The 14,281-nt window shown below is 55.7% G+C and overlaps 1 protein-coding gene and 1 long non-coding RNA gene across 2 annotated transcripts in view; one reads left to right on the top strand and one right to left on the bottom strand.

The window, feature by feature from the left end:
* LIMD1 (LIM domain containing 1) overlaps positions 1–14,281 on the bottom strand; it is a 58,218-nt gene that overhangs the window by 33,308 nt on the left and 10,629 nt on the right. Inside the window, exon 2 of the mRNA XM_002713396.6 lies at positions 1,249–1,350. Within this exon, the coding sequence (XP_002713442.3) occupies positions 1,249–1,350 (102 nt within the window). The remainder of the gene's footprint in view (positions 1–1,248; positions 1,351–14,281) is intronic.
* Positions 1,988–4,426, top strand: LOC103349203 (uncharacterized). Its single transcript, XR_517425.5, has 2 exons — positions 1,988–3,149; positions 3,829–4,426. It is a non-coding gene; the product is annotated as an uncharacterized LOC103349203 (long non-coding RNA).

The raw sequence follows: 14,281 nt of genomic DNA, 5'->3' as shown, positions 1-14,281 counted from the left end.
CCAGGGGGCAGCATCTGTCAGCTCAGTGCAGTCTCCTGATTCCTGCTTTAATCACAGTCGCTGTGTCGGAGTATGAGGATGCCCACAGATGTGTGTCGGTAGCCACCAACACGCGCAGTGCACACGTGGGGTGCATATGTGCAAGCATGCATGCACACACATGTCACACGCACTCACACTGCAGCCTTCAAATCAAAGACTGTTCCCAGCGGAGCTGACCGCTGGATCCCCTCTGGGGTGGTCCCCATGGTGGGACGACGGGGCAGACCCTGGCGAAGCCCAGCACTGTTGGTCTCCCTTCTTCTGGTCCCGTGCTATGCATCACAAACCTGACATTACCAGGGAAGGCTTTGAAGCTGCTAAGGCACCAGCACAGTCCCGGCGATCTGTGGTACTCTAGGATATACCACCTCGTCCTGCCGGGCCTCGAGTTATTGTTAAGAAATCCTGTCGGCCAGCGCCGCGGCTCACTAGGCTAATCTTCTGCCTTGCGGCACTGGCACACCAGGTTCTAGTCCCGGTCAAGGCGCCAGATTCTGTCCCGGTTGCCCCTCTTCCAGGCCAGCTCTCTGCTGTGGCCAGGGAGTGCAGTGGAGGATGGGCCAGGTGCTTGGGCCCTGCACCCCATGGGATACCAGGAGAAGCACCTGGCTCCTGCCATCAGATCAGCGCAGTGCGCTACACTCTGTCAAAGAACGAACAAAAGGAAGGAAGGAAGGAAGGAAGGAAGGAAGGAAGGAAGGAAGGAAGGAAGGAAGGAAGGAAGGAAGGAAGGAAGGAAGGAAGAAAGAAAGGAAGAAAGAAAGGAAGAAAGAAAGGAAGAAAGAAAGGAAGGAAGAAAGAAAGGAAGGAAGAAAGAAAGGAAGGAAGAAAGAAAGGAAGAAAGAAAGGAAGAAAGAAGGAAAGAAGGAAAGAAGGAAAGAAGGAAAGAAGGAAAGAAGGAAGGAAGGAAGGAAGGAAGGAAGGAAGGAAGGAAGGAAAGAAAGAAAGAAAGAAAGAAAGAAGGAAAGAAAGAAGGAAAGAAAGAAGGAAAAGAAAAGAAAAGAAAAGAAAAGAAAAGAAAAGAAAAGAAAAGAAAAGAAAAGAAAAGAAAAGAAAAGAAAAGAAAAGAAAAAAAGAAATCCTGTCTCTCTGTGAGTCCCTGGAGAGTCGTGGGCCAAGTGCCTCCAGGAAAGCCGACCTCCCCCCTCTGCCCGCTCCTGGTCCCTGTGTTCCTTCCCCCACACCCACACCTGCTCCCACACTTACTGCAGGCCGCACAGGTGAAGCACGCGTCGTGGTAGAGGTTCCCCATGGCCTGGCAGGCCTGGCCGGCCCCAAACACCCCTTTGCTGCATTTCACACAGGCTCCTGCAAGGCAAGAACACACCGTGAGTCGGGAGGGAGCCCGTGTGTGGAAACAGACAGCAGAGAGCCCCGGAACAGAACGAAGCGAGGTAACTCCCTGCCCACGATTGGCCCAACTCCCTGCCCACGATCGGCCTGTCGCCAAGTCCCGCGGATGACTCCTTTGCAATGTCTTTCTGCCCGCCTGCCCTCCCTCCAGCGGCCTCTCAAGGCGCAGTCCCCCCAGCTGCAGAAAGAGCCACCAGGCTGCACCACCCAGCCCCACCCTGCCCTGCCAGAGCTCACCTGCTCCCCCACCCAGAGACCCCAAACCCTCCCCGTTCATAAGACAAAGTCTAAGAAATTGCACCACAATAGTTAATATGCCGAGTAAGTCCATCTCATGGTCTCAGAGAAATTGCTCCCTCTAATTCTTATTATTATAAGAATTATAACAGGGCTTATTATCCTCACGCTTTACAAAAAGCACCAAGTCCCGAGGCCCAGGCTGCAAACCCGGTGCTCTTCCCCGCCCCTTCCCAACCAGGCCGCTCACCCCCAACAGCTCCACTGTGCCTCGGCCCGGGACACCCTATCCCGCCCTTCCGGCCATGCCAGCCCTCAGGCCTTCTCCACGGCATTTTCCCCAACCGATCTGGCTCTGAGGGCAACCTGGTGACTCAGAAACGAAAACAGCAGGGAGCCACCCTCGAGCCTCCCACCCCTTGCCACCTCCCAGCACCAAACCTTCATTAGGACATGGAGGTTAAGGCCACCTGCTCTGCGTGTTCCCAGGAGCCCCGGGGGAGGGGGTGTGTGGAGGCTGCTTTGTCAACCAGGGAGTCCTAAAGGGTGCATCTGCCTTGGCTACAAAGTGCCTGTGCGACCAACATGGATGATTCCGACTCTGTGTCGGGCTCCTCCATCTGTGAAAAGGGACAGCAGAGGGGTCTGGACGTGGATGTCCTCGTCAGCGACGAGGCTCCGTACCCGGGGACCCCACGGCACCTGCCTCCTGACAGCTTTCCCTGCGGCCAGCACTTCTGAGTTACGCCATGGCCACTGCTCAGCAGCTGTCTGTCTCACCCTTTCCTCACAAAACAAAACAAAACAAAAAACTCAAATTTTTGTTTCTTTTTGTTTTATTTAAAAGACAAAGAGACAGAGACAGACCAGACAGAGAAAGATCTTCCATCTGCTGGTTCACTCCCCAAATCCCCAGAAGAGCCAGGGCTGGGCCAGGCCAGGCTGAAGCCAGGAGCCAGGAGGTCCGGCAGTGCAGACCATGTATAGGGTGGAGCCCTGTGCACAGGACAAGCCTGCAAAGAGGACGGGCTCCAGACAGCTGGCCAGAAAGCAGAGGCCAACAGGTGCAATGGTGCTGGCTTGAGTGAAGACGTGGCCCCAGCTGGTCAGGGTCTGGGAAAGAAAACTGGACAGCCCCTCCCACCCCGCTCCTAAAGCACTGCAGGATGGCCAGCGTCTGCCGGCGCGCGCCCGGCACGGCCCAGGCTTCCCCGTACTTCCTGCTACTTTATCTCTCCATGCAGGCCTTCCTCCCGGCTCTCGGGACCCTGCTCGGCAACGCTCTCCTCTGGCTTCCTCCTGGGGGGTGTGGGGGGGGCTTTAGCCTCCCTGCCACGCTCCCTGTTCCGAGCCTGAGCCCGTCCGCCTCTGACACCCTTCTCACCACTCGGACCCGCGAGCGTGGACACAAAGCGAGGAAGGAAGCCATGTGTGCTGGAAGCCGTGGGGTCCCCGGGTACGGAAGGCCCCATAAGAAGCCGAGTCGGCAGGAAAACAAGGCGTCCTTGGGACACATGGTAAGTGCACAGAAAAGGCAAGGGGGAAAAATCAAACAATGTGAAGTTCATCACGTAGGGACTAAGGTGGCTGCCACGGCCAGACCCCGGCTGCCGCTGTCCCCGCTCTAACACCAAGCTCTGGGATGGGCCTGTCCAGGAAGGTGCCGATGGTTGCACAGCTGGAAGGTCTGAGACCGGAATTGGAGCCCCGGTTCTGTCTGAAAGGTTCTGCTATCTGCACCTGACTCGCAGCTGGGGATACTCCTGCCACCGCCAGGGCCCCCTACTCCCACCTGGGGCTCCCAAACACATGGCCTGCTAGGGATTTAGACCCAGCTCTGTCCTGGACCCCCTAGCACTCACCTAGGCCCTGCCCCCTCAACACACACACACACACACACACACACACACAGCAGCCCCTCCTGCCGGGGAGCCCAACCACAAGGCCCCTCCCAGACAAAGAGGCGACCCTCAGTTCCCCTGCCCTTCAGCCAGGCCACTGCAGCTGACCACCCTTAGATGGGTAGGGAGCCCATTCACTCCCTCTCCCAAACCCTTCTCTGTCCCTCAGCCAGGCCCAGGCAGCACCCTGGCCCTGCACCTGCAGGCTGGTGATCCATCCCGTCTCCCCTGGTGCACCGGGCTCAGGGAGATAGGCTCCATGAGAAAAAAAAAAAAAAAAGTCCTGCACCCACAGGATTGAAGAGACGGTGCCAGCAGAGGAAACAGGAAGCCGTCAGCACACAGGACAGCCCAGGCGCAAACCCGAGGGGAAGAGGGATCTTCTCCCTGCGACTCGACTTGCATTCTCTGAACTCCAGCCAGAGTGATGGCGCCCAGCGGAGCTGCACTCAGGTGTAACTGTCACGCGCGTACTTAACCTGCCAGGCTCTGACCCGGCATACACACCTGGGAAATCACCGCCACAGGAAGCTGGAGAACAAATGCACCACCCCCCAGAGACGCCGCGCGCCCCCCCCCCCCGCCCTTCTCAGTCCCTCCCCCTCCCTCCTCCCGCCCCGCCTCAGGCAGGCACCCACGATCTGCTTTCTGTCATCACAGATTAGTGCATGTTTTCTAACATTTATACAAATGGAATCTGAAGCATGGACTCGTGTCGATCTGGTTTCTTTCACTCAGTATAATTATTTTGAGACGCCTCCGTGTCCTTGCGTGCAGCGAGAGTTTATTCTTTTTTTATTGCCATGGGCACTCCACTGCTTACCCATGCACCTGTCAACACATGAGTTGTTTCTAGCTTTGGCTACTACAAATAAAGCCACTATCAACAATTACATACAGTGTGCAGACATATTTTTCTTTTCAGTAAAGACCTACGAGTGGCATGACAGTCTTATGGTAGGTGCATGACTAATTTTTTAAATTGAATTCAACTGTGTTCTGATGAAGTTCTATCACTTGCCATCCCAGACCACAGTACATTAGAGTGCCAGTGTCTCCGGCACTTGGTTTGGAGGGTCTTCTCAGCACCACCACTTCTGCCGGGTACAAAAACACTGCAGCTCTATCTCACGGTGCTTTTAACTCACATTGCTCTCTAATAACTAATGTTATTCAAGAGTGTACCATGCTGCATCCTGAAAAACACTTTTTATTTATTTATTTGCCTTTGATGTATTTATTTCAAATAATAACAGAGTGACAGAGACAGAGACAAGGAATGAGAGAAAGAGGGGGGAAGAGGAGGAAGAGGGAGAGGGAGAGGAGGGGAGGGGGAGGGAGAGAAATCTTCCATCAGTTCACTCCCCAGATGGCCACAATGGCCAGGACTGGGCTTAGACTGAAGCCAGGAGCCCAGAGCTTCATCCGGGTCTCCCATGTGGGTGCAGGGTCCCAAGCACCTGGGCCATCCTCCACTGCTTTCCCAGGCACATTAGCAGGGAGCTAGACTGGAAGTGGAGCAGCCAGGACTCGAACCAGCACCCATGCGGGATGCCAGCACTGCAGGCAGTGGCTTAACTCACTACACCACAACGTAGGCCCTGTCAGATGCTTTACAGTTCTCCACGTGACAGAGAAGAAAAAGCAGGCATCAAGTGCAAACAAATAACATTGTGATTTGCTCCAATGCGACACGCTTTTTTAAAATGATTTATTTATTCATTTATTTAAGAGGCAGAGTTATAGACAGAGAGGGAAGACAGAGAGGTCTTCTATCTGCTGTTTCACGCCCCAAATGGCCGCAACGGCCAGACCTGGGCTGATCTGAAGCCAGGAGCCAGGAGCTTCTTCCAGGTCTCCCATGTGGGCGCAGGGGCTGAAGCGCTTGGGCCATCCTCCGCTGCTGTCCCGGGAGCACCAGCAGGGAGCTGGATCAGAAGAGGAGCAGCCGGACTGAAACCGGTGCCCATAGGGGACGCTGGGGCTGCAGGCCGGGGCTCTAACCGGCTGAGTCACAGCGCCGGCCCCATGTGACATGGGTTAAGGGGTCAATGCAATGTCACAGGCCCCTCCAGGAGCTTTCCGGGAGAGAACAAGCTTCATTACCACGGCTGCCGACACCGCCATCCTCACGGCCATTTTGCCTCCACAGTAACTTTCAATCGGGCGGGCCTGACTCTCTGTGCACAACAGTGGTTTTCAAACCGTTTAAATGGGCAGATACTTTTCTAAAAATAAGTGTCAGTGGAACCTCAAATATATGTAACAGACAAAAGGGAAACCACTATGGTTTGGGGTGGGACAGAGCCCGCTCTGCTTCCTGGAATGTCCTGGCCCCCTCCTGTGGTTCCAGGAAGATTCTTTGGAAACCAGAGACCCAGTGTACGATGGATTCAATGCAGAGACAACCCAGCCTGGCCAGGACAGAGCTCCACAGGAAGTGACTCCAAGTCACTACTGCAAACTGTCTCCCACACACCCCAAAAAACAAGTCCAAGCACCTTCCGACCTCCTGTGCAGACATAGGCTCTACAAACAAGCAGGCCAGCAAAGCAGCCTTGGCGTGAGAAATAGCATAGAATTCCCGCCCCCTTCCTGCCCAGGCTTCAGCTGAGTCCACAGCTAACCCTGGCAGTGACCATGACAGCAGCACCGGCTGTGATGAAGACGCACTAAGTCAAAGACTCCAGGAGGCTGCAGCGAGTGTGGCCCTCGTCCCCCTTCCCGGCTCCCACCAAGGCTTCTCTCCTGGGGGGCGGGGGAGGCCTCACACAGCCGTTCCCCACCACCCACCTGGATGTTCCACGGGGGACACAGCCAGGACAGGGGGTTGAGGCAAGGATCAGGACACCTCGTCAAGGTTTGAGGGCAGGATCAGGAGTTTGCTACGGTGGTGGCACTGTGGCCTAGTAGGTTAAGCCTCAGCCTGCAGCACTGACATCCCACCTGCTCCTCTTCAGATCCAGCTCTCTGCTATGGCCTGGGAAAGCAGAAGAAGATGGCCCAAGTGCTCGGGCCCCTGCACCCACGTGGGAGACCCAGGAAGCTCCTGGCTCCTGGCTTTGGATCAGTGCAGCTCTGATTATTGTGGCCATTTGAGGAGTGAAGTAGTGGATGAATGACTTCTCTCTGTCTCTCCCTCTCTCTGTCTATAACTCTGTCTCTCAAATAAATAAACACATCTCTTTCTTTTTTAAAAATATTTATTTATTTGAAAGTCAGAGTTACAGAGAGGCAGAGGCAGAGAAGGAGAGAGGTCTTCCGTCCACTGGTCCACTCTCCAAATGGCCACAACGGCCAAAGCTGGGCCAATCTGAAGCCGGGAGCCAGGAGCTTCCTCCGGGTCTCCCACACAGATGCAGGGGCCCAAGGACTTGGGCCATCTTCTACTGTTTTCCCAGGCCATAGCAGAGAGCTGGATAGGAAATGGAGCAGCCAGGACTCAAATCAGTGCCCATATGGGATACCCACACTGCAGGCAGTGGCTTTACCAGCTATGCCACGGCGCCAGCCCCAATAAATACATCTTTAAAAAAAAGAGAGAGAGAGAGACAGATGCTGCTTGGAACAGCGCAATACATATGCATCAGCACGCCTGGGTTCCAGTCCCAGCCTCTGCGGATGCTCACCCTGAGAGGCAGCAGGTGATGGTCCAAGTGATTGGGTCCCTACCAACCGTGCTGGAGACCCACATGGAGTTCTGGGCTCCTGGCTTCAGGCTGAATCAGTGAATGGAAGGCTTCTCTGTGTGTGTGTGTCTCCCTCTGCCTTTCAAATAAATAAAAATGAACAATTCCAAATACTTTAAAAGAAAAAAGGTTTGTGGGGGTGCTGGCAGGGGCTGGACCTGCCCGGAGCACACCATGAGATACACCTGGTGCACCTTGACCAAGGCTCTTCCTTGCGGACAGTAGCAGCCTGCAGACCTGGGCACTGGGTAGCTCCGGGCATCAACAGGTTCCGAAAGAGGGGTGAAGAGCTGGGTAACAGTCCCCTCCCTAGCCACCCTGCAGGCTAACAGAAAGGCCCCAGGAGGGGCAGGTGGGTTTGTGGCGCAGTGGCTCTGTTAGGCAGGAAGCTGGAAATCAGCCTGCGTGTGTGCGGAGGGGCCTGAGCAGAATGACATCTACAGAAGCCCAGCATCTGCATCTCGAAGTCCTGCCCAGACCCTGGCAACCTGCCACGTGGTCCCAGCCCTGCCCCCCAGAAAGTTCCCAGGAGAATTCTCTCCTCAGGACCCAAGGGGGCAACAAAATCCTCACGGGCTGAACCCCTCTTCCTTTATAAGCCCCAGTCTACACAAAGACAGAGAGTCAGCCCTCTGCTCTCCGCTGAGCCGCCGGCTTGGCCTGTCCAGGTGTATTCTCTCCATTCAACCCCGTGACCCTGCTCTCCCCCAGTCTGAGTGACCGGGTGCTCTCTCTCTATCCCTTCCGTTCTGACAGAGGCCCTGTCCCCAATAAAACCTTGCTACTTTGCTCTCTGTCTCATGCCTGAATTCTTCCTTTTGTGAAGACAAGAACCCCACGACTTCTCTGGTGACAGATTAAGCCGCTGCCTGCGATGCTGGCATCCCGTATCGGAGCACCAGTTGGAGTCCTGGCTGCTCCACTTCAATCCAGCTCCCAGCTAATGTACCTGGGAAAGCGGCAGAAGACAGCCCAAGTCCTTGGGCTGCTGGGACACCTGTGGGAGACCTGGATAGAGTTCCAAGCTCCTAGTTTAAGCCTGGCCCAGCCGTGGCTGTTGTAGCCATCTGGAGAGTCAACCACTAGTTGAAAGATCTCTCTCTCTCTCTTCTTGTGTCACTCTGCCTTTCAAATAAATAAAATAAATCTTGGCCAGCGCCACGGCTAACTGGGCTTACTGGGCTTACTGGGCTAATCCTCCACCTGCAGCGCCAGCACACTGGGTTCTAGTCCCGGTTGGGGTGCTGGATTCTATTCTGGTTGCTCCTCTTCCAGTCCAGCTCTCTGCTGTGGCCCAGGAGTGCAGTGGAGGATGGCCCAGGTGCTTGGACCCTGCACCTGCATGGGAGACCAGGAGGGGGCACCTGGCTCCTGACTTCGGATCAGCCGTAGCTGCCATTTGGGGGATGAACCAACAGAAGGAAGACCTTTCTCTCTGTCTCTCTCTCACTGTCTAACTCTGCCTGTCCAAAAAAAAAAAAAAAAAACACCTCCCCAGGGGCTGCTGGCACTGGACTCCTGAGTACCACACAGGGCCCAGCAGCACTGCTCCAGGCTGGCTGCACAGCTCCCTGGAGACAGCAGCCATGCTGGGGGCCAGACTGCGGCTCCCTGGGCGATCCTCCCTCACAGCGACGGCCCAGGGACGCAGGTGGACAAAACATAGCACACTGCCTCCTCCCTGGCACTCGGACCTCTCCTCCCCTGTCCCTTCCCACATACTCGGCAGATCTCGAGCCCACGGGTGAAGCTGTCATCAAGCCACAAAAGGAAGTACTTGCGGCCATTCTGGGCTGTGGGGGTCATTGCGCCAGTCCACTTGCTTCACTCTAAAGCTGCTGCTAACACACACTCGGCCCCACAAGCCGCCATGGGCCTCATTCACTGCAGTGGGAAAGGAACCTTCGCACACAATTTCCCAATCACTGCAGGCTTGAGCGTACCCTCCCAGACCACCTGCAGGTGCATTTTCCTTAAAATTCGAAAGGCAGATGGACAGAGAGACAGACAGGGAGACAGACAAAGATCTTTCATCTATTGTTCAATTTCCCAGATGTCCAGGCCAAAGCCAGGAGCCCAGCAGGGACCCAATGACTTGAGCCTGCTGCCTCCCAGGGTGTACATCAGCGAGAAGCTAGAATTGGAAGTACAGCTGGGACTCAAACCCAGGCACTCTGATAGGGGTTGTGGATGTCCCAAGTGGTATCTTAACCACTGGGCCAAACACACACATAGCACCGCATTCCCACACCCCAAAACGGGAGAAGTAAGGAAAGGAAGGTATCCCCAAGCAAGCCCTGCACCCCACCTCGGCTCCCAGCCAGCTTCCCTCGCAGCCCCTGGCATGCTCTTCTCTGGGCCGCAGCTCTCCTTCATGCCCACCCTCCACACAGGCCACTGAGCATTCTCCACGCTAACCTGAACAGCACGGACAACCAGCACACCAAAAATAGGCCCCACCTTCCTGGGCACCAGACGCCAAGAGGTGAAGCCGCCTGCCGGTAACTCAGCTGGCCAAGACCAAAAATAACAGCATCCCTGAGGTATAGGAGAAAGGGCTCTCGTACACCGTACACCGTCAATTAGAAACCTAACTCTGGATAACTTTTCTTTCTCATTGTTTACCTGTCTTCATTTATTTGACAGAGAGAGCAAGAAAGAGAGAGATCTTCCATCCACTGATTCACTTCCCTACTGCCTGCAACAGGAGAGCTGGGCCAGGCCAAAGCCAGGAGCCAGGAGCCAGGAATTCTCTCTCTCTCTCTTCACTGTGTCACTCTTTCAAATAAATAAATGTTAGAAAAGAATGTGCAAGGGTACTCATTAAAATATTAAGATGCTGAAATGTGGAAAACTGGAAACCATACAAACACTCCAATGCAGAGGTGAATAAACACTGCATCACTTTCCAAAATCCTATTCTACCAGCCGGCGCTGTGGCGCAGTAGGTTAATCCCCCACCTGCGGTGTGGTGCTGGCATCCCATATGGGCGCCAATTCTAGTCCCGGCTGCTCCTCTTCCAGTCCAGCTCTCTGCTGTGGCCTGGGAAAGCAGTGGAGGGTGGCCCAAGTGCTTGGGCCCCTGCACCTGCATGGGAGACCCAGAAGAAGCTCCTGGCTCCTGGCCTCGGATCAGCGCAGCTCCAGCTGTTGTGGCCATTTGAGCAGTGAACCAGTGGATGGAAGACCTTTCTCTCTGTCTCTCCCTCTCAGTGTCTGTAACTCTACCTCTCAAATAAATAAATAAAATCTTTTTTAAAAAATGCTAATCTAGAGCAGCGTTGTCTGACGGAACTCTCACTGATGACGAATGTGTTTCCCTCCACAGCACCCATGGACCTGGGCCCTGATGAACCGTCTCACTCCCCGCAGACACACGCGCGTGGTTTTCTGAGAGCCTCTGCCACAAGGTTTCCATCGCTCATCAATAAATACCCTTTTTGTTTTGTTTTGAAGATTTATTTATTTATTTAAAAATCAGAGTTATAGAGAGGGAAAGAGAGAGAGAGAGATCTTCCATTTGCTGGTTCACTCCCCCAGTGGCCACATCAGCCAAAGCTGGGCCAGGCTGAAGCCAGGAGCTTCATCCAGGCTCCCAAGTGAGTGCAGGGACCCAAGCACTTGGGCCATCTTTCACTGCTTTCCCAGGCGCATTAGCAGGGAGCTGGATAGGAAGTGCAGTAGCCAGAACTTAAACCAGTGCCCCTATGGGATGCCAGTACTACGGGAAGCTGTTTAACCTGCAGCACCATAGCGCCAGCCTCAATAAATACCCCCTTCCTTTTTTTTTTAATGTGTTTCTGTTTAAAGGTGCTTATTTAACATGTGTCCTTGATTTATTAAGCCCTCAGCCAAGGGCACTGGAGCTCAACCCTCAACAAACCCACATTCTCTGTAAGGCCCATCGCAGCCCTCGGCGCAAAGGCTGGAGGTCACATTAAATAGTGAAACACCAACCAAAACCACAGAAATGCCTAAAGCAGAGCACCAAACACACCACAAGGAGCACACCTGTGTACCGCACCAGACTGAAAGGAGACAGAGCGGCAGAGCGGCTCACCTGGTCTGACCACAGCCGGGGCGGGGGCGGAGGGGGTGGGGCAGGGGGCCTCACGTTCATGGCTGTTTCCTGCATGCCCTCGGAAGATGCCCACAGTGCTCCAAGTATGCACCCACGGGTGCGAGATTGTAGCAAGCAGGCAGACTCACAGACACAGAACCCACGGGTGACGAGGCTCACCCGCGTATGAACACGGTACGAAGCCGTTTACACAGTTTCAGAACAGGCAAAACGAGCCAACAGACACATCAGAGCAGTGGTCTCCCTGGGGACGGAATTTTCTGCATCTTCACAAGATCGAGGCTTACGCGGGTGCGTGCACGTGTCAAAATCACACAATGCTGTGTGCGTCTTGAGCTTTTAAGAACACAACCACAAATTCCTAGACACTCTCCCATCAAGAAGTGGGGGTGTGTGAGGGCTTGTGGGTGCTCAGAGCCACAGAATGCAGTAGAAATGATACCACATGGCTCCCAGCGCTGGGTGGGGAAAGACCCAACAAGCGAAGGCACTGGGACTGCCCCGACCACGCAGCTCGGAGACTGCAGATCGCGCGAACACCCACGCAGCGTTCGAGGCCTGCAGGTCTGCTCAGCATCGCCCTTCCCTCCTGCCCACCCCCACCCGCACCTCCTTGCTCTGGCTGTCAGCTCGGGCAGGACTGCCTCTCCCCACAGCCCACCCGCCCACCGTCAGGCATGGGCAACCCAGAGAGCTGGCAGCTATGGCCACAGGCAGGGCAGGGGTCCATTCCCAGCTTCTAAGATGGACCTCCACGGCTGGCGACAAAGGGCCTCTGTGTGAGCTGATCCCGGGAGAGCAGGCAAGGTCAGACAAACAGCTCCCCAGCAGCTACCACCCTAACGGGGCCACCCTGCCCACAGGCCCCCAGGGAGGCCCACACCCTGACAGAGGGGTGGGGCACAGGCACCCTGTGAGCCCAAGGCCCCGGATGAGCAAATCCCAAACAAGCAGGCAGGAAGCGCTGTCTTTCACTTCTCTAAGGGCCTCCAGGGCCTGGGCTGTCTCTGGGGATATTCTGCCCCGACTGGCTACACTGACCGCGTTTCTGAGGCACTGGAAAGCTGGCTCAACGCCACTCTCCACCGGCCCCGCCCTGCCCCCTGTGCAGATGTGAGGGCTTCCTCCTCTCCCAGGACGCCTCACCCCTTCCTAACAGCACGGCAGGCACGGGGCTGCATCATTGGCTACAATCGTGAAATCCATCTCCCTTCCCCAAATGACAGCCTCCGTTGAAGCCCACGGGACGAGGCTTTCAGGCGCAGCACGGTACGGCGCTCTGGTGTTTCTGAGAACAGGGCAACACAAGCCTGCACAGCCATGACCGTCGTGTGCCATGCCCTGTTGTCGGCACTTCCTGCGGCACGACCCCATCCAGCAGGAAGACAACACGCTCGCACAGTCAGAACAAGAGGGGCTCACTTTACCACCGCATTTTACTCAGCCCAAGATACCCAAATAGTCTCATTTCAACGCAGCACCGATACAAAAATATTAATGAGTCATCTTACATTCTTTTTTCCATACCAAGCCTCCATTTCTGCTCAGACCAGCCGCCTCTGGAAGCGCTGAACAGCTGCCGCGTGCGACCAGCTCCCTGGACATGGATCAGCTGGTTCCATCCCCAGAGCCACCACGGCGGGCGGGCGCTATGGCACAGCGACTGAGGCTGCCGCCCGAGACGCCCACACCCCGTATCCGAGTGCCCATTCCAGTCGTGGCTCCTCTGCTTCTGATCCAGCTCCCTGCTAACATGCCTGGCAAGCAGCAGATGATGGCTTAAGTGCTTGGGCCCCTGCTACCCACATGGGAGATCTGGATGGAGTTCCTGGTTCCTGGCTTCAGCCTGGCTCATAACCCTGTCTGTGGACATCTGGGGATGTGAACCAGAAGATGGAAGACGCTTCCTCTGCCTCTCTGAGTCATTTTGCCTTTCAAATAAATCAAATAAATACATCTGAGAGAGAGAGAGAGAGAGAGAGAGAGAGAGAGCCACCATGTGCACGCGGTACTGATAGGGAGACTGTGGCACAGGCTGCCCAGGCTCTCACGGTCACACCAGACCCATGGCTGGCAGATCCAGAGCCCACTCCCACACACAGCTCCTCCAGTCCTGACTTGGCGCAATGGGATGTCGTCTCTTGACAGCACCACCTGCACCCCCACTGTATCTCCCACTCCCGTCCGACCTGCCTAGGCCACGTGATGCCTGGGCCTCGAGAGCTCTCCATGGGATCAGGCAGGAGCCAGCCCCACATGACTTTGCCTGAGACCCCCTCAATCTTCCGTGATGCCTGCACTCCTCTGTCCAGCTCCCCCCACGCCCTCATCAATCTCCCCCGGGGGCACATCCTTCAGAAATCACGTGCAGGGTGGGCGTTTGGGGCAGCAGTTATGTTGCTGCTTGGGAAGCCCACATCCTACATCAGAGAGCCCAGTGGAGACCCAGCTCTTCAGCTCCCTGTCCTGTGTCCTGCTAATGAGAACAGCAGATGATGGTTCAAGTATCTGGGTCCCGGCCATGCACATGGGAGAGCCGGGTGGAGCTCCGGGCTCCCATCTTCAGCCTGGCCCAGCCCTGGCTTTTGCAGGCAGTGATGAGCAAAGCATCAAATGGGATATCTCGCTCCAGCAGTCCCTGTCTGCCTGCCCCAGGGCTTCAGGAACCCGGCCTCAGATCAGCCGCAGGGCTCTGCAGGTGGCCAGCAGCCAGTTCAGAGTCTGGAGCCCAGACCCGCTCCTCAGACCCCATGCCTTCCAACTCCACGGTGCAACTCCTGCCAAGTCCGCCAGCACTGCCAGGGACGAGCTCCTCTGCTAGGTCCCGCCAGCCCCGGAAGGGGAGCCCTGCAGAGCTACAGAAGTGTCAGGGCGGCTCCTTGTGCTCCAGGAATAGGAGCCCCGTCTCACCCAGCTGGCGCCCCTGCTGCCAACACAGAGCCCAGCCCAGGGCAAGCTGCAGTAAACACACACTAAGT

Source organism: Oryctolagus cuniculus, chromosome 10 (assembly GCF_051225735.1).
Source record: "Oryctolagus cuniculus isolate XC-2025 breed Fujian yellow rabbit chromosome 10, ASM5122573v1, whole genome shotgun sequence".
Taxonomy (NCBI): domain Eukaryota; kingdom Metazoa; phylum Chordata; class Mammalia; order Lagomorpha; family Leporidae; genus Oryctolagus; species Oryctolagus cuniculus.
The sequence above is the reverse complement of the archived record's forward strand: the minus strand, read 5'-3'. Positions and strand labels throughout refer to the sequence as shown.